The sequence below is a fragment of the Panicum virgatum genome, chromosome 8N (genome assembly GCF_016808335.1).
Source record: "Panicum virgatum strain AP13 chromosome 8N, P.virgatum_v5, whole genome shotgun sequence".
Lineage (NCBI taxonomy): Eukaryota > Viridiplantae > Streptophyta > Magnoliopsida > Poales > Poaceae > Panicum > Panicum virgatum.
Genome location: NC_053152.1, coordinates 42,436,255 through 42,454,620, shown reverse-complemented (window position 1 = coordinate 42,454,620; position 18,366 = coordinate 42,436,255). Strand labels below are relative to the sequence as shown.

At 46.6% G+C, this 18,366-nt stretch overlaps 2 protein-coding genes and 1 non-coding gene across 5 annotated transcripts; 1 reads left to right on the top strand and 2 right to left on the bottom strand.

Moving 5' to 3' along the window:
• Positions 1-357: 357 nt before the first annotated feature.
• Positions 358-5,088, top strand: LOC120686662. Of its 2 annotated transcripts, none has more exons than XM_039968877.1 (13): positions 358-685; positions 810-1,302; positions 1,435-1,525; positions 1,749-1,839; positions 1,914-1,968; positions 2,039-2,120; positions 2,733-2,816; positions 2,986-3,119; positions 3,231-3,350; positions 3,468-3,608; positions 3,928-4,077; positions 4,205-4,330; positions 4,412-5,088. In XM_039968877.1, the coding sequence occupies exons 2-13, from the start codon at positions 932-934 to the stop codon at positions 4,830-4,832; spliced, it is 1,866 nt and encodes a 621-aa protein (XP_039824811.1). In that variant the 5' UTR covers positions 358-685; positions 810-931; the 3' UTR covers positions 4,833-5,088. The 2 variants fall into 2 exon arrangements, with proteins under 2 accessions (XP_039824811.1, XP_039824812.1); XM_039968878.1 differs by having other exon boundaries at positions 807-1,302.
• Positions 5,089-8,448: 3,360 nt separating this feature from the next.
• LOC120687075 lies at positions 8,449-8,555 on the bottom strand. The gene has a single exon (XR_005680575.1). It is a non-coding gene; the product is annotated as a small nucleolar RNA R71 (small nucleolar RNA).
• A 5,390-nt stretch (positions 8,556-13,945) lies between these two features.
• Positions 13,946-17,329, bottom strand: LOC120684682 (zinc finger BED domain-containing protein RICESLEEPER 2-like). Of its 2 annotated transcripts, none has more exons than XM_039966565.1 (2): positions 15,310-17,329; positions 13,946-14,393 (listed from the first exon to the last, which is right to left on the bottom strand). In XM_039966565.1, the coding sequence occupies exons 1-2, from the start codon at positions 16,119-16,121 to the stop codon at positions 14,243-14,245; spliced, it is 963 nt and encodes a 320-aa protein (XP_039822499.1). In that variant the 5' UTR covers positions 16,122-17,329; the 3' UTR covers positions 13,946-14,242. The 2 variants fall into 2 exon arrangements, with proteins under 2 accessions (XP_039822499.1, XP_039822500.1); XM_039966566.1 differs by having other exon boundaries at positions 14,364-14,393.
• Between the last annotated feature and the right edge of the window lie 1,037 nt (positions 17,330-18,366).

The following is an 18,366-nucleotide window of genomic DNA, read 5'->3' as shown; positions in this document are numbered from 1 at the left end:
CCGGGAAAGTGGCCATGGCGACCCGGACCGGAAGAAGCAAGCAAAAGCGCCTGCCTGCTTTCCGTCGAGGAAGGAATGTGCGCGCGGTGGCGCCTCCGTCCGGAGAAGAAACACGCTGCTTGTGATGGGCAAGCAAAAGGAACCAGGGGAAAGGAAACGAAACAGGCACATTCAGACGAAACGAAAGGAACCTTCGAAGGAGCTCAGAAGCAATCAACAAACAGTATATTAAGACTGTGCGCCGCGAAGGATAATTGGGTTTCCAAAGAAAAAAAAAGAACAAAACGGACGGGCCGCCGCGTGCGCAGCTGCTTCTGCGATGGAATCGCGCCTAGGCCTAGCAGCGCGCGCGATAAATGGCCTTGCGTCCAGCGGGCGCCGCGGCTCGGGTTGTGCGCTAGGCTTTGGAGCCGCCGTCACCGCCTCACCGGCTCCGCATCCTGCGCCGCTCTCCAGGCGCAGGGCCGGCATCTCCAGCTCCGCATCCAGTCCGCACCAGAGGCCGCCGCGGCTCCCGCAGTTTCAACACCGGTTACTCCCCTGCGCTCTCCGCGACCGTTCCTCTCACTCGGGGTTGTGCGCTAGGGTTTAGCGCTGCCGTCACCATCTCCCCATCCGTGTCGCTCTCGAGGGAGCAGGCTCATTCGTCTCCATCTCCGCATCTGGTGTCGACGACAAACACAAGGTACTTGCGGTTCCTTTGTAAACTACATTCCAACGCTCTCTAGCAGATTTGTTACCTATGTTCCAGCGCTGTCTACCGGATTTTCTGAAACCTACTTACTGTTTGTTACTCACCTTTGAAGCAGGATATGGCTTAGTTGTTTTGAGGATACCTGCTGGAGCCGGAGTGCCCGTCGTGGGATGAATTTGCTGTGTAGGATAGTTGAGGCTGTTTAGTCAGTTAATTTGTTCTTAACCTGTTTCAACCATGCGTGATCCACCCCAACCTTTTAGCCGCAAATATAGAGTTCGTGAACTTGATATCAATGGCCAATCCATTCCATTTGTTCTGAATGGGAGTGGCGGATCTTCAGCACTCGTTTCACTCTCCAATGCTGTACTACAAACTAGTGACTTCCACTTTGCATTAGTCACGGAGGGTGGAATCAACGGCCGCCCAAAATATGTCCAGACCCAGACACTCCTGCAATTAATCGAACTGGCAGTGGTTCAACGAATCCAAGAGGGTTGGGAAAAGAAGGCGTATGATGCAGACACAATGTTGAGATCGTGGCAAGGGTTCAGGATGATGATTAGGCATCTTCCCAAATGCTTTGATGTCTATCCAATCTTCGAGAGGTTTGTTTCTTTTCAGTTTGTCTGCTTTGTATCTTCTGTATTTTATCTTATCTTACGCATATAATAATATCTGACATTCCATCTGTGCATCCATTTATCTTATAGTTGTTTGTTGGGTTGTGCCCATTGCAGCTGCAGTTCCTTTGCAGAACCTTCAGAAGTTCTTTCATTGTTTAAAGCATGTGGCTTTGATGTTTACCATGGTTTGGAGTTCGATCCTGAGGTTGGTTTCTTCTCTTTTGCATGTGTCCCTTCAAATAAATTTTAGATTGCAGCCCATAGCCCATCTGGGCTGCAAATGCGAAATGCGAGTACCTTTCTTCAGAGTATTAAACTCATCCTTTACCCTCTGCTTTGATATGGTTGGCATATAATTGCTACATATTAATAAAGCATTGTTATGCTGATGCCCCTCTGTTTATGTTAATTCATTTCATTTTCGGGAGGATCCTGAAACTACTGAAGCAATTGCATCAAAGAGTTACAATGAGATAGTTGACATACTTAAGTCTCCCTCACAAATTGATGATAAGACTGGTACTGTGCGAGTTTGTCCATCTAATACAAATTGCATGTGATTTACCCTTCTTATTTTGTTCTCTTTCTTACAGCTCACATACTAAAAAAGTTTCTGGACGACACAAAAGATGGCCTGACCACTTATGGGTACATTCCATTGACTGTCTCCAATATGTTCTTAATTGTTATTGCTGATGGCACTTCCCAAATATTACAGGTTCAGATGCTTGAAGAGGTCCCTCAATGTTCACAACAGGGGTGTTCTATTCAGAAACAATCTTTGCAATTTGATATATAAGGTGTGGTATCGCTGCTCCTAAATTCAGTAGGATGGCAATTGGGGAGGGCCATTTCAGATTATTTAGAAGAAGCTAATACATGGGGATTTAGTTACTGCAATTTCTCCTTTATATTATACAGCCGTCTCAGTCTTCTCAGCAACTGTTAGTGGTAGCTACAGTGATATTCTAGTACTAGAATGAACACAACTAAGTAGGCATGGAACCATCTCTCCTCTTGGGAACATATTCTCATGTCTTTCAAAACTCTCTCAGGGCTAATGTTATTATATGAACACAATTGAAGCATGCCATGCATCTTGCTTTTTCTTGGAAGCTTCTTTTGAAATGCCTGAACATGTACAGGCAACCACTAAACAGTTGAACAGTTGATTTCTGAATTTTGAAACACTGTACCATTTACCATTAGGAGAGTGGGAGGGAGTTGGCGTTAAGGGAGGAAGTGGAGGAACTTGTCAACAATAGGCTTAGATGCTTAGGTGCAGGTGGCAGGGTTGGTGAAGCTCTAGACCATTTTTCTGGCATGGTCATCAATTTAGAGACATTTTTTAAAGCAATACTTCCGTATGTTGTAGTATGGTCACCATTTTGTTCATGTATTTACTTTTGTAGTGTCATGAGACATTGATGGTCTTTCAAGATACTGAAGAACAATTCAAGAGAACCCCGGACGCCATATGGAAGGTCTTGGATATGGTATGTTATGATGAAGTTGAACCATTTACTCTCTGATCTTTTGGTAAACCTTGCTCCTTGAAATTCACTCACTGTCAGCTTAACCACACAAGGTGCACCTACTCAATATGTGATCTGGCTTCGCTTAGTTTGTAGTGATTTGCTTTATTTTTTATGCTCTCTACTTAAGGGTAAGAGGAACGGGAAGCTGTTGGCATTTGATTTTTCGGAAATTAAGCTACAGACTATGGGACATGATGCTGATGGATCAATTTCTCTTCGAAGACAAGCAGCGCCTATTGAGGAGGAGCCAAAGCAAAAAATGTACGTCTTTTTTATGCTCATGGTGAATAAGCTACTATGATTTATAGTTACATAAGTTCAGTTCAGTTTGAATTAGAAGCTCAAACATAATTCTTATGGCATAACCTGCAGGAAAATGTCCAAACCGTCAAGTAAACAAAGACGAAAACTGAAGACCAAGATGGCCATTAACAAGTCGGAAGTGCAGCAACCCGCGAATGTGATGGCTTGTGATAAGAAAACAGAAGAATTGTATGTGTTCTTTTGTGCTTATGGTGAATACGCTAAATTTAATTTCCAATTCCTTGAATTCTGTTCAATTTCACAATGAAAAACTTACACAGAGAATCCTTTTTGGATAACTTGCAGGAAAGGGTCAAAATCCTCAGGGGAAGAAAAGAATATGCTTAATCTACAGGAGGAAGAGCATAACAAAATTGAACTTGATGCGGAAACTGAAGAGGAAAGAGATGATAAGATCTCTCAAACTTTTATACGTTTTCTAAAAGTGTAAGCACTTCTTTTGGTGCAGTCTTATTCTTTTGACATTAGTGATAAGACAGATATCTGCTTTGATTGATTGGTTCCACAGGCATTGTTTTTTTAGTTATATTAATTGCCTTCTGTTTATATACTTTCACTTATGGTTAACTAGATTGTCCCTATTTGTAACTAGGAAATAATGCATGTGCAATTAGTCAATGTAATCAATCAAAAGCATATTTATCTCTATCATTTAGATTCTATTGGTAGGGTTCTATGTGTTCACACCAGATTCTGTGTTCTTTAAACTAAGGATTTGACAATATTGTTATTCTATGTGTTTTAGGTTTAAAGAAGAAGGTGCAAGTGCACCTTTCTTTGAAGGACAGATAATTGCTATGGATCACTACATTTCCTTTAATTTCAGAATCGACTATAAAGACCTGGAGATATACGACAGACAAATCGCAAGAAATGTATGCAATAAAATGCCAAGGTATTAGCCATTTCAGTGTTTTTCAAAACTTTCCATAATCCTGTGCTGATTGAACTTTTTTTACGTCAGGATTTAGCCTTGCATAATCCTATGTTGATTGAACTAAACCCCTTCTTTTTTTTGTCAGGATCTATGATAGATTAAAATATTGTGCTTGTTCGTTTATGTTGGAACATGTTCAATTTAAGACGAAGTCAGAAGAGGTGTTCAAGAGGACAAGAATTGAAATCAACAATCTTCCTCCTCCAAATAGGTTTGTTTTCTATCTAAAAATAATTGCAACTCCTAGATTCATTGTACATTAAAATTTATAGCAAATTTCATTCTTCTACAGCGTACAAGCTCTCAGTGAATTTGCAATGCAACATGATATGCACGAAATACGTCAACTGTTTGACTATGGTGGAACCAAAGTCAATGCAACAACATATATGGGCAGAAAGGCTGCTCTCGGCTATCTTAGATTCATTTTGAAGAAGCACAAAGCTGGATACTGTTGGAATGGCTCTTTTGTTCTTGAGGATTTTATTGTCCTTGTTAAAGGTGGGGACCTGGAATTTGTAATAACAAAAGAAGCTTCTGAAGGGTTTTCCAAAGAAAACGCAATCTCAGATTTCAACAGGTTTTGTGTTATACTTTTCCGTCTTTTCATGGACGATGCAATTGATGAGATGCCAGCATATTTTGATCAGTTCCAGCTGGATTATTTTTTGCACATGCCTAGTCCTGAAGATTCGGAAGCTTATGATATATAGGTGGCTGAAGTACATGGCCAACCACTGTGCTTTCAAGGCGCCTCAGGCCCGCTCAACATTAATTACTGAAACATTTGAGGTCTGTGACTCAGAGCGACTGTCTGTGACTCAGCAACCAGAAGCCAACTATGTTTTACTAGCAAAAGTGCCCATCATATAAATATATTATTATTAAATTTTTTTGAAACAATATATTTGGGACCACATGTATAAGTATATTATTATTAATTACTTTTGCTATTGCAACGAAAGATTATGAATGGTCCAAACTAATATATCATGGGTGTGGTCTCATTTGCATGTGGACACCTGTCTTCTACTTAGGAACAACAACCAAAAGCCAAGTAAAACTCAACTGATTAAACTCCTCTTGCTCTTCTCCCCATGCAGCATACCGAGCTTCCAGCCATATCACCATTTTGCTAGTATATACTCTGAATAGCTACCTTTCCTTGCTAGCCCATTCAGCACACGACACTACAGTCATAGTTGGTCATATACATCAGAAAATTGCAATAAAAATCCCAAGAGTTTGGCGATTAAATGAAAACATGTATACATTCAAAGGATTTGTTGGTTCAGAATTTCAGATCAGAGCTCTACCAAAAGATCTACAAAGAAGATTTCCTATAACACACGAAAAATATCTGCAGAGTTTCAGAAAGTGCTTAATTATTTCAAACATTGAATTATTGGTTGAAGACACCAACGTGTGTAAACGCAACTTGTGCCACTTGCCGTTTTGTTTGCAAAAAAAAAAAGTATGTAGGATGCTTATTGGCAGGTCCTAATTCAGCAAGTAAGTGGGAGTGTGGGACACCAATATGCTTATAGACACATACATCGTCAACATTGAGTGGGGTTTATCCACTAAACTAATGGTCAGGGATAGATGGGCTCACATAGCGGCTATTAATCCGCTTGTCTTCAGCGTCCTAGGAGCAGCACTGTGCTAGGTGGCGTCGCGCGAGAAGGAGGGGGCCGCCGCCCGCCGGCCGCGCTGTCCCACTATCCGGTGCTTGATTCGTTGGGTGGCATTGCTAGCACTCCAGCGTCAGGGAGCTCTGACAGACAGCGTAGAAAGCAAAATAGAGAGGGGAGGGCGTGGGTTGCTTGCCAGTGCCGAACTGCAGACGATGATTGGGGCTGCTCGACCTTGAAGAAGGCGGCGGTGGTTTGGGCTCCACATTGCAGTGGCGCTCTTGAAGCGGAGGGGGTGCACTCGGCGCGTGGATGCGCGCGGCAGTGGCGTATTTGACTGGCAGGCACCAGGCGGCGCGTTGTTGACGGCCATAAATTCACATTCTAGGCGTCAATTTTTCGGAAATAAAACGAGATTTACACAATGTTCCATTCATTTTTTATTTATTTCTAACGAGTTCCAGAAGTTTTAGATGAGTTTTGATTTCAGAAATAAATGTACTAAAAATAGACAGAATTAGGCGAAAACCCAGGCCGACCGGCCTCTCCTAAGCCGGCCGGCCTGGCACCTCTGAAGACAGGGTCCCGGCTTCGATCCAGGGACAATGTGACACAATCACAATGTCTCTGAGTCTGGATTGGGTGTCAGTTTGATCAAGTGGACCGAAAGGTTTGCACAAAGATCAAAAGACCCACAACTCAGTACAAACTCGGGTCCAGGTCATCGATCCACTACTCTGGTAAGATCACAAGTGTGCAGAGGGAACGTCGGCGCAACGGATGGCCGAGATGGGCCAGAGGGAGGCCGGCCGGCCTACAACCTCGCGCGTTGAAGCCACGCAACAAATACCGACCCCAAGAGACGATCAGGAGCGTCAACACAATGGCGGTGGCCAGATGGCCGCAACCCCAGGCCGACCGGCCTAGGGGAGGTCGGCCGGCCCCACTTTGCAGCACCTCAAGCCTTGGCTTCTCGTGGAAGACAAGCACACCGACCTTACCTGCTTACAACTGACGCCAACTGCTTTACCGGCCAGGAACCGACCTTGGAAGCCTATAAATAGAGAACCCATCCATCACTTGTAACACACACCATTGGAGCTCATCTCTCTTCACTTTTACTTTCTAGAGTAGGTTAGTAATTTGGGAGTTAGAGTCGAGTCGAGCTTGCTCGGGATTCCGGAGTCGTCGGAAGTCTGGTATAGCTCTTGTATCTTTCTTTTAACATTATTAATATAAGTTATCTTCTTTACTTTTCTGAGTCGGCTTTACTTTCCGCTGTCTTATATCTTCTCGAGTCTGAGTGTTCAGCTCGAGTGCGGAAGTTTTCCTTTAGCTTAGGCTAAGTTATCTCTCTAGTAATCAGGATCTTATCTTACGGGTTTTCTCGCCCGGACTAGAGTATCTCAAGTTAGTGCTCTAGGTTGAGGGGGATTTCTCTCGAAGGCCTCGAGAGAAATCCTAACACCGAGTGCAGGCATGGGGTCTGACCTTAGTGTTAGCTAGAAAGTGTGTTCCACCCCACAGAACTGTTGTGGTAGGCGGTAGGTGGTGACAGCCCTATCCATCCCTTGTAGTCCACCACGTTCGGGTGTTTTCATAGCAGTAGTGCATGTTGCCGTTGGACTCCCCTATCATCCCTTTCTGAAGTCCTTCCTCTTCCAGCCGCCGAAGTAAGCTCTGCTTTTCCGACAACTAGTTAGGTGTTTAGTCTGATCTAGAAAGGCTAGCTCGATAGTTTAGAAGTGTATCAGGTGTCTTATCTCGCTCGTTGTCCTCCCAGCTGCTACCTCTCTAAGGAGTTGAGCCTCCGTGTGTCACTCGGTCACCATCTGGCCATTTATCTTACCTATCTATCTGGCTTACCCCCATCTAGTTAGTCGGTTGATTAAGCTAGTATGGTCATCATTCGATTTATGATACTCTTTACCATAGTGCTTTCCTGAGAAAAAATACGATACCCTGGAATACTCCAAGGTGAAGTGCTACAACGGTGATTCTGTGCGCTTGCGGAATATCAATTCTATTGAGCATAAGAAACGCCAACAAGTATTTCTGGCGCTGTTGCCGGGGAAGCAATTGGCTAAGGATATCGTAGATAGTTTGATAAACTTTACTAGTTTGTCACCGCTAACCCTAGCGGGCTTATCATTGATCTCTCTATCTTTTAATCGATGCAGAGCAGTGCATGACCGGTTTCGACCTACCAAGTAACTTCAACCCAAATCCAGAAAGAATTGGGAGAATTGTGAGACGCCGCGTCGTCCCACCACAGAAGAGACTCACTTGGCCTCATAGTTCCCCGTCCACTTCAGCCTCCTCACCCATGGCTCAGAAGACTCTTCGTCAGTTCTCTGCCCCGTCCAGTAGCCATATACCTATTGGATTGAACCAAAACCAAGCCGGTGATGATGGCTTTAAGCTGAAGACTGGACTGGTGAACATGGTCCAGGCAAGTCCGTTCTGCGGAAAGGCATCCGAGGATGCCAATGCCAAACTCTAGAACTTCCTGAAGATGAGCAACACCATTAACCCCAAAGGAACTACACTGGATATCGTCCGCCTTCGGCTGTTCCCGTTCTCACTGCTCGGGAAGGCCAAGACGTGGTTCTATTCCAACAAGGAAGCTTTCACAACATGGAAAGCTTGTTCGAATGCATTCCTAGCAAAATACTTTTCAGTGGGCAAAACCAATGCCCTCCGGAATAGGATTACCGGAATTCAACAATTACCATATGAGAGCATCCCAGAAGTTTGGGAACGTCTCCAGGAGTACATTCAAGCATGCCCACATCACGTCATAGAAGAGTGGCTGATTATTCAGAACTTCTTCCATGGCCTGAATCAGCAAGCTCAGGACCACGTTGACGCATCAGCGGGTGGTTCCTTCCTTTCTCTCGATGTTGCAAGAGCAAAGACGCTGATTGACAAGATAGCTTCCAATCAGAATTGGAAAAGAGATAGCCAGCCAGCCCATCCCAGGGGCGCGCATCAGATCGACAGTGTCGACATGTTAGCTGCCAAGATGGATCTTTTTATGAAGAAGCTGGAATCTCCGCATCTGGAGGTTAATCAGGTTTCAGAGTCTCGGATGACATGTGAAACATGTGGCGAGACTGGGCACTCGGGCAACTCTTGCCCACTAACTCAAGAGGACGCAAACTTCGTTGGGAGCAACAACAATCCCAACTTGGGATTTCATCCTCAGCAGGGTTGAAACTCCAAGCCCAACCTCCCCTTCGGTCAACAACAAGGTATGAATTTTAATAACAATTTTCAGCCCACATTAAAATACCTAGTGTACGACCAAAAGCAAATAAATGACAACATTAGTAAGAAATTTCTTGCTAATGACAAGATCTTAGAGTCCATGGCTGCACAGCTAGAGGGATTTAATTCTATTATTAAAAACTAACTGAGCTTTAATAAGATGATAGAAATCCAAGTAGCTCAGCTTGCATCTTCTTGTCCTAACGTTAACACGGAGAAATTGCCCGGGCAACTAGAAGTAACCCCGAAAGAAAATGTTAGTGTGGTGACTACGTGTGGTGGTAAGACCACGCGAGAGCCACCTTTTCCACAGGATGCAAGAAGTCAGCAGAAGACTATAACCAATAGCCATACCGAAGTTGATGACGAAGTGCGAGAGGAGGCCGTCGAATCCAACACCCCTGCTACCCAGGAAGACCCCGTGGAACCCCCAAGAACTTCTCGGGACTATCACGACACAACTGCCTTACCGTTTCCGGAGTGGATAAGGAAGCCGGTGGCCAACGAACAATTCGGCAAGCTCGTCGAGGTAATAAAGAAGTTGTATGTAAATATACCACTTCTTGACGCTATGCAGGTACCCACGTATGCCAAGTATATCAAGGATATTCTTGGAAACAAGCGAATGTTGCCCACCACCGAGGTCGTGCAGTTAACAGAAGAGTGTAGCACTGCTATACTCGATCCTCTCCTGGAGAAGAAGAAGGACCCAGGCTGCCCTACCATCACATGCTCGATCGGTGCCCAACAATTTTCGAACGTCCTCTGCGACTTGGGAGCAAGCGTCAGTGTCATGCCAAAGGTAGTTTATGACAAACTTAACCATCATGCACTTGACCCTACTGCCATGTGTTTGCAGCAAGCGGACCAAACAGTTCGTTTCCCCGCGGGAATAGCAGAAAACATCCCGGTAAAAATCCGGAATTTCTTCATTCCCGTCGACTTTGTCGTGCTCGACATGGAAGTCGACACCAAGACGCCTCTCATCCTGGGTAGGCCGTTCTTGAGTACAACAAACTCCCACATTGATGCGGGAGCTGGAGAAATCCAGCTCAACATCAATGGTCAGAAGGAGAAGTTCACCTTCAAACCGAACGTCGAACAATGCTCACAAGTCAAGGAGGTCCACCGGAAAAAGAAACCCGAGAAAGAGACGAAGAAACCATCGCTTCCGAACATCGAAGCCCTCATCGAATTCGTAGAGAGTCTGTGGATTCAGGAGGAGTTAAGAATTCAAGAGGAAGCAAAGCAAATCAAGCTTCACAATCAAAAAAATGTGAAACGAAGAATCCAGCGTAAGAAATTTCTGGAGTCACAGAAGACAAAGGTCGAAACACCACACCCAAGAAAGTGTGGCGGAAGAAAGTGTCATCACCAAAGACTCCATCTGGCGACGACAGTCAAACCAAAGGAATGGAGAGTCCGGCTCCGGACTCAAAACCCGAGCCCTCGCCATGAGGTAGTGGCACATATCTATCATTGCATTGCATATAGGATAGTTTAAGTTTTCTCCTGCAAAAATTTCGTTTCGTTTGTGCATAACCATATTTGATTTTCAACCAATGCATGTTAAAACTTTAAATTGTTGCATCCATAGAACTTCACAGAAAAAAATTTCGAAAATTTTTGGCTAGGTACAAGGCCGGCCGGCCCCACCTGCTCTTCTCTGGCCAGGGGCAGCAGGGAGTGGGAAGCATGGCGTGCAAGCGAAGCAAAGGAAAAAGGACAAGCACCGAACGTGCAGGAACCAGGCCGATCGGCCCCATGTAGGCTGGCCGACCCCTGCCCTCCGTTCACATCCCATCACCACCGATGCAGCCACTACCACCTACAAGTCTATGGAGTAGATGCACGACGTGGCTCGCCGGCCGCCGCTCAGAGGCCGACCGGCCTGCCCCCGGCCGGCCGGCTTGGCCCCGGCGCCGGGCTATAAAAGCCGATGAGGTCGACGCTTCTCAGTGCACCAGAGCCTCAAGTCTAACTGCCTCAGCTCGAGCTCCTTCATCTCCTCTCCCTTTCTTAAGTTTCTTTGCTTAATTAAGCTCTTTTGAGTTAATTAAGTAGAGAGCTTAAGTGCTAGCTCAACCCAAAAAAAATAAAACTTGAGTAGTAATTAGTGAAGTTCATAAACCAGAAAACATAAAAATATTTCCCCTTCAAATAAAATCATGGCACGCTGAACGACGAACATTTGTGGTTGTTTAACGCCCCGCAAGAACGACTAACACTATCGCTAACCCTCTCCTTGACTCCTTGTTTCCTTCGGGTATTCTTCATACTAATCTTTTGCAGGCACCATGCTGAATCGAGCGAAGGAGAAGGTCAAGAGGGCACTCTCAAGATAGTCGAGAAGCTCGCGGAGTTTGTCTTCTTCTCGGGACAACATGTCGGTCGACTCCGGTCACCGCTTACACCCATCCCAGGAGGAAGAAGAAGTTCCTGCAGTCCCACGAAGCCGTTTCTGCATCAGGATCTTGATGATTGTTGAGCAAATCATTGTCAAGAACGACTACGAGCGGCAAGCACTTGAGTTGCTGAAGAGGCAGACCTTCGGCCACGCTAAGAGGTTCGAAACCCGCTTCCTCATCATGACGGGACTCATGCAAGACATGAACCAAGCCTTCACTGTTGTCGGATGGGAGAATTTTGCCAACATCGTTGAACCAGGTTCGCAACTCTTGACCATGGAATTCCTCATGTGTCTTACCGTTAAAGAAAAAGCGACTGAAACTAAAGTTTACTTTTGGTTCTTTAACAAACAATTTGAGATGACCCTAAAACAATTCAGCATTGCGTTGGATTTTAACAAAAGATGCATTCTTGACCCCAACACACTTGTTGAAAGTTACGAATATGATCGTAGCTCTTGGTGGAGTTTAATCTCAAATGAACCTGTGAGTAGTAAGAATAGCATAGTCTCAATTCATAATCCTACTCTGAGGTTCCTTGCCAAGTGGCTCGCTATGGTTGTGCATCCTCACACAGACCTTCGCCTTTGCAGCTTGCCTAAGCTGCAGTGTCTGTACGCTATGGCGAACAAGATTTGCTTCTCGCCCGTCAGGAGCATGCTCGCTCATTGGCAGAAGATGATTTCAGACAGAAGCCCCATCGACATAACCTCTCTGGTCTCTCACGTGGTGAGGTATGTCAAAGCGATGGAAGGCGCCGAAGTCACCTTCTTGCCTGAGACAGAGGCATACATATACGAGGTCAGTGTCGAGCATTTTGTGCAAGGGCACATGATGCAAGAGGGGCCAGGAAACTCTATTTTTATGTGTTACCCCGGGTACGATAGGGAGATCGAGCTGCCGTGCCCGAAACTCTCTCTACTCAGTGAAGAGTCTAACCTTGTAGATACAGAAAAAGAACCCGCACGGCGGAGTGTTGCAGGTCCACAGACGAGGAGCAGGACCCGGCGTGAACAAGCCGGGGCAGGACCATCACGACGGACACCCCGATTCATGCCTCAGCACAACCTGGGCCGTCCACACAGAACATGAGTTTCGAGGAGGCATACGGGCATTACACTTATGACCCGTATCAGGCCAGCAGCAGTGAGTACGCTGGTGGGCAAGAACCGTACTACCCGGCAGGTATGCATGCGTCTTATGGTCCACATGTGGGTCCCTCATCGTCAGCACGCTTCAACTACGAGGACCCGATTTTCCGGAGCATCTCCGACCTGTCGAAGCGCATCAACACCCTTGGCACGCAGCAGTAGCAGATCACTGAGGCCAACGACGAGCTTTGGAGTTCTGCGTGGTGGCTGCGGGACCAGAGCGCGCGTGGAGGTCATCGCGGACCAGAGCTCGCCGCCGGCACCGCCGTTGCAATCGGGCGAGATCTGCCACCCCGTCGGACCTGGAAACGTGGGAGAGAGAGGAGAGGTTCCACATGACAGGTATATAGATAGGTAATTTGGCTAGTCCATTGGGTTCTACCAAAATATAGAGAAGAAATCTTAGCTAAGTGGATAGCTAAGTTTGAAAATAGAGATTGAGATTTAGCTAACCTCTTGAAGATGCTCTAAGCCCTCCCTATAATTTTTTAACATAAATACACTGCGAGAAGTGGCTAAAATTATATAGAGGTAGAAGAAAATCACTTCTAATAATTATCTTGGATCCGCCACGACACAACTATAGATGGCCATTTGGGCCGCCCGACCCGGCCCTAGCACGAGCCCAGCCTGGCCCGCTCTTCGCTGTGCCGTGCCTGGCCCGGCCCAATATCAAGTCGGGCCGTGCCGTGCTGTGCCAGCCCACGGGCTCTACCAGCGGCCCAAGCACGGGCTCGCGGGCCTATTTCGTGCTGGGCCAGCCCGCTGGAGCCCGGCACTACAGCCCAGGCCGGGCCGCCCGAAGCCCATAGTTCAAAATACATCTCACCCTACTCCAAATTTAACAAGCAATCCAAAAAAAAAAGGTCACAGGTCATAGTCAGCCACACACAGAGACACATATAGCAAAATATCACTTAACTGATAAGTGATAACACAATTATAGAGCTGTTTTAACACTTGATCTATGTGATCAAGTGTTGCTGCCTCATTAAAAACCTTCCTAGATAAAACACACCCTTGTGAGAAACCCTAGGAAGAGAAAAAGAGTACAACCCAACTCTATAATTGTTCAAAATTACATCACATTGTTCAAGTTCAGCAGACTCATTAGTACATTACAAACAGAAGATCAAATTGCAAAACACTACTGCTGACTTGGTGATGCTGCTGGCCTCTTGCCTAGGCCCAGCCTTGCCCCTTGCCTTCACTTCTCATGAATAGCCATTGGCAGGGACAGACCTAGCAAACACAGACAAGAGAAGAATCAATGATCATGATTTATGAAACTGAACAATTCATAATAGCATAATCAAACATGTTCATGTGAACTTGTGAAGTACTTACTCATTTCCAGCAGCTTGCCCTTCAGCATTGTCCTTGATGCCAAACTTTAACTCCAAATCTCACGTCAACTTCTCAACATCATGCTGCGCTCTTGCTAGTATGGAACACCATTATGAGGCGTCAAGCATCGTCGACGCTCCTCGATCACCATACTAGTGAGACTAAAGCAAGATTCCGAAGAGACAGTAGAAACTGGAACAGACATAACATCTTTTGCTAGTATGGACAGAATGGGATATGTCAGTTTGTGCTCATGCCACCAAATTAATAGGTCAAAATCATCATCAAAGTAGGTGACAGTGTCGCTGTTCAATTAGGAAGACAACTCTGAAACAAGAGGCACAGATACAGCAGGAGAAGATGTAGATGCAAGAGCAGGAGAAGAGGGACTTGTACCAGTAGCTCCATATATCTTACCCCAAGTATTTTTTTTCTTACCAGATGATCCTGATATGTTGGAGGGCCTCTTGTAACGACCCGGCCCGGGAGAATGGCTAAGATCTACTCTGCACGTTGAATAAAACACACATGCTAAATAACTCTCTTGCGCTTTCGTCCTCGCTTCGCGCAAAAGGTTCGAACCGGAGTTATTTAGCCTCCCTGGGCCTAGTATTTAAATTGGTCTGTACCCCCTTAGCCATCGAGTATGGGACTAAACCCACGCTGCTACAGTATTCCGCGACGCTACAGTACCCCCGACACCCCGGCAGCTACAGTACTCGCAAATCGGCCCGCTGGCCTGGCCCAACTGGCCCACGGGTGGGATGTTACAATCACCCCCCGTTGAGGACTCGACGTCATCGTCGAGTACCAGACCAACCTAAATATCAGGATCTGCTCTCTTGGCCACGTCCCATACGTCTAGTGCTAACGGTCCCATGTGCCACGTCCGTGCGTCCAGTGCCAACGGTCCCTGTGCCACGTCCGTGCGTCCAGTGCCGGCGCATCCTCGATGCCCGCGCATCTGTGCCCACACGCGCCCGTCCACATGCCAGTGGCATTTGCGACCACGTGCCCATGCTCATGCCCGCGCACTTCTGCCCGTATGTGGTGTGGAACCGCGAGAGTCGGCTCTGATACCACTGTAACGACCCGGCCCGGGAGAACGGCTAAGATCTACTCTGCACGTTGAGTAAAACACACCTGCTAAATAACTCTCTTGCGCTTTCGTCCTCGCTTAGCGCAAAAGGTTCGGACCGGAGTTATTTAGCCTCCCTGGGCCTGGTATTTAAATTGGTCTGTACCCCCTTAGCTATCCAGTATGGGACTAAACCCATGCTGCTACAGTATTCTGCGACGCTACAGCACCCCGTCAGCTACAGTAACTCGCAAATCGGCCCACTGGCCTGGCCCAACTGGCCCACGGGTGGGATGTTACACCTCTGCAACCTAACTGCACCATACTTGTTTTCATACTTGTTATACAGTTTGTACAGTTCAGCTCTTACCTCAGTGAAGTAATTAGAATAAGCAACACCAATAGCCTGAGAAAGAAGCTGGAGAACATTATGAAATCCTCTCATCTTGGCCCTTGGATCCAAAACAAAAGCAAAGGAATACAAAAGTGAGATGTTTTGCCAATACTTGAGGAACTTCAGTTTCATAGGAGTCAGAATGCTCATGAGCAAAGGATCAGTCTCTTTGGCATGCAAATGACAAGCAATTTCAAGGATATGATGCAGCATCAGAGGACTAGTTGGATAATAAACACCAGACAAAGCAACAGTTGATTCATAAAAAATTCCAAGAAACTCCATGATTTTCTCAGCAATAGTCCAATGACCTTCACTGAGTAGTGGCTCACCATTAACCAAACCATAATTAGCAGCAATAAAGGTCGAGAAAGTGGCCTTGTATGGTATGAGATGTTTGAGCATGAGATAGGTAGAGTTCCATCTCACATCCATATCCAAACCAAACTTGCGAGGTTTAACCCCCTTAACAATGCAATAGTTATGAAATTCACCAATGCGTTGGTTAGAAGAGTTCAAATAAGAGATTGCATTTCTAAAAGCCTCAAGATAAGACTTGACCCTTTTCAAACCAAATTTGACAATGAGATTTATAATGTGACATGCGCATCGCTGGTGCAAGAGCCCACGCAATGCATTGTCATTTTCTCTGTTAACATTGTCAAGTGGTGCAGGATCAGGACCAAGATAACTAACAAACTTAGGAATGAGCTTTGACATAGCTCTGGAATTAGAAGAAGCATTATCAAGGTTAGCAAAGATTTTATCTATCAAACCAAACTCATGAACAACAGATTCAACACGTTCAGCAATGTTAACACCATTATGTGAGCAATCAATGAGCCTAAGCCCAATGACTCACTTCTCTAACTCGCAATCAGCAGAAACAAAACGAGCAACCACACTAAGATAGTCTTCCTTAGCATTGCCCGACCAAATGTCAGAAGTGAGGCAAACAGATGTAACAGAACGCAAGCTATCAATTAGAGAAGTACGACGCTCAAGAAAGTATTTTTCCAAATATCTAGTAGTGGTCTGTCTAGAGACTCTAGAAAAACAAGGATTGTGAGCACGCTGAACGTACTCCTCAAATGCTTCTTCATAACCAAAACCAAGAGGCAAATCAAGTCTAGAAATCAACCGGCACAACTCTCTCCGAGCAACATCGGGTTTGTATTGCCAACCAGTGACTGAACCATCACCATTGAACTGGACGCGGGACTGCACTAAAGCAGCATGCTTAGCTTTCTTGACGCATTGCGTCTGCTGACGGAGCAGATGTCCAGTACCAGAAGCAGATCGAGCAGACAGAACATGATTACAGTGGTGGCACTTGGCAGCGATTCGTACCTGCTTGCCAGAGGGCAAGGTCTCAAAGATCGGCTCGAAGTCGTTCCAGGCACCAGACCTGGCACGCTTCAGCACGATGTTGTTGGCAGTAGAAGCATTAGGCGTCGAGGCCGGCGTCTGAGTCGCCGACGCGCCAACGCCATCACCTCTGGCACCAGCGCCGGCATCATCAGGGGCATCGACATTGATCGGAGCAACACTGCTACCGAACAATGCCTCAGCGCCGGCAGTCAAGTCGTCGTCGTCGTCCGCGAGCAGGCCACATGCCCTGAGGTCATCGTTGACGGTGTACTCCTCCATGTCGTCCATCACGACGACCTCAGGGTGCAGCCCACCTTCGCATCAACCCTCGGCGGCTCCGTTCCTCAATGGCCGGCGGCCCCGAGTGCACGAGACCTGCACAAGAGACAAGATGGAGATGAAAGACGAGGGTTAGGGGTAGGGAAAAGAATGGAGATGGAAGACGAGGGTTAGGGTTAGGGTTATGGAATAGAGTACCTGCGCAGCCGGAACCCAGAGCCGTAGAGAGAAGAGACAACGACGGCGAGACGGCAAAGACTACTGCGAACTCCAGCCAGGATTGGAGCGAGCCAGCGAGGTGCGTAGGAACGCGAGATCTGCTCACCGGAGCGACGGAACCGGAGATCTACTCACAGGAGACTGAAGGGAAGACGAGAAGCCGGCGACGGAAGCGGGTGCGGCCTTGCGGGTCGCCGCTTGCCGGCCGGAATGGCGGAGGCTGCCAGGCGGAGACGCAATCTCTTGCGTTCGCGGGGGGGGGGGGGGGGGTGGGGCGAGGGAATGGAGGCTAGGGGTACGGCCGGGGGATCCGCGGGCGGGCGGAGTTATATACTCCCCCTCCCCTAGCCAGCTGGGCTGGGCCGGCCGCGCCCGACCGTTGGAGTTAGCGGGCCACTACCGGGCCGGCCTGCTAACTCCGTGCCGGGCCGTGCCGGCCCAAACACGGGCACGGGACACGGGCCGTGCCAGCCCGGGCACGAAATGGACCGGGCCGGGCCGGGTTTGGGCCGGGCCTAAAAAACGGGCTTCCGGGCGGGCCACCGGGTCGCGGGCTGCATGGCCAACTATAGACACAACACAATACAGGACTTGACTACTCCAGAAGCTGAAGTCCTTTAGGTGATATCAAGGTCCGAGTCATCCACCTGGTTGAACATTTTCGAATTCCTGCATTTCCATAAATTACACGGGAGACAAGTAATAATGGTTGAGCACCCGTAATTTAAGCTCCGTTAGGCACACCCAGCTAAATCTATTAGCTGTGTTGGGCCAATAATTGAATAGTTGCAAACTTGGTATCCAGCTAATTAAAAGGACTTTAACTGCACATGAGTTATAGGGCGTGTTTGGATTAAAGTGTTAGAGTTATTTGTAGTCTAAATTAATCTAAATAGTCTAAAATCTCCAAACATGAGAGCTAATTCTTGGCTATTTGCAAATAGTCTATCTTAAAAAACTATCCCACCCAAAATATGATTAGTTGGACTATTTCAAATGGTGCCACCATAGCAAGAGACGTAATATGGCTCCAATAATTAGAAAAATGTATTTTAAAGACTAAATAGCTCTTGGATCCAAAAATGTCAAAAACTAT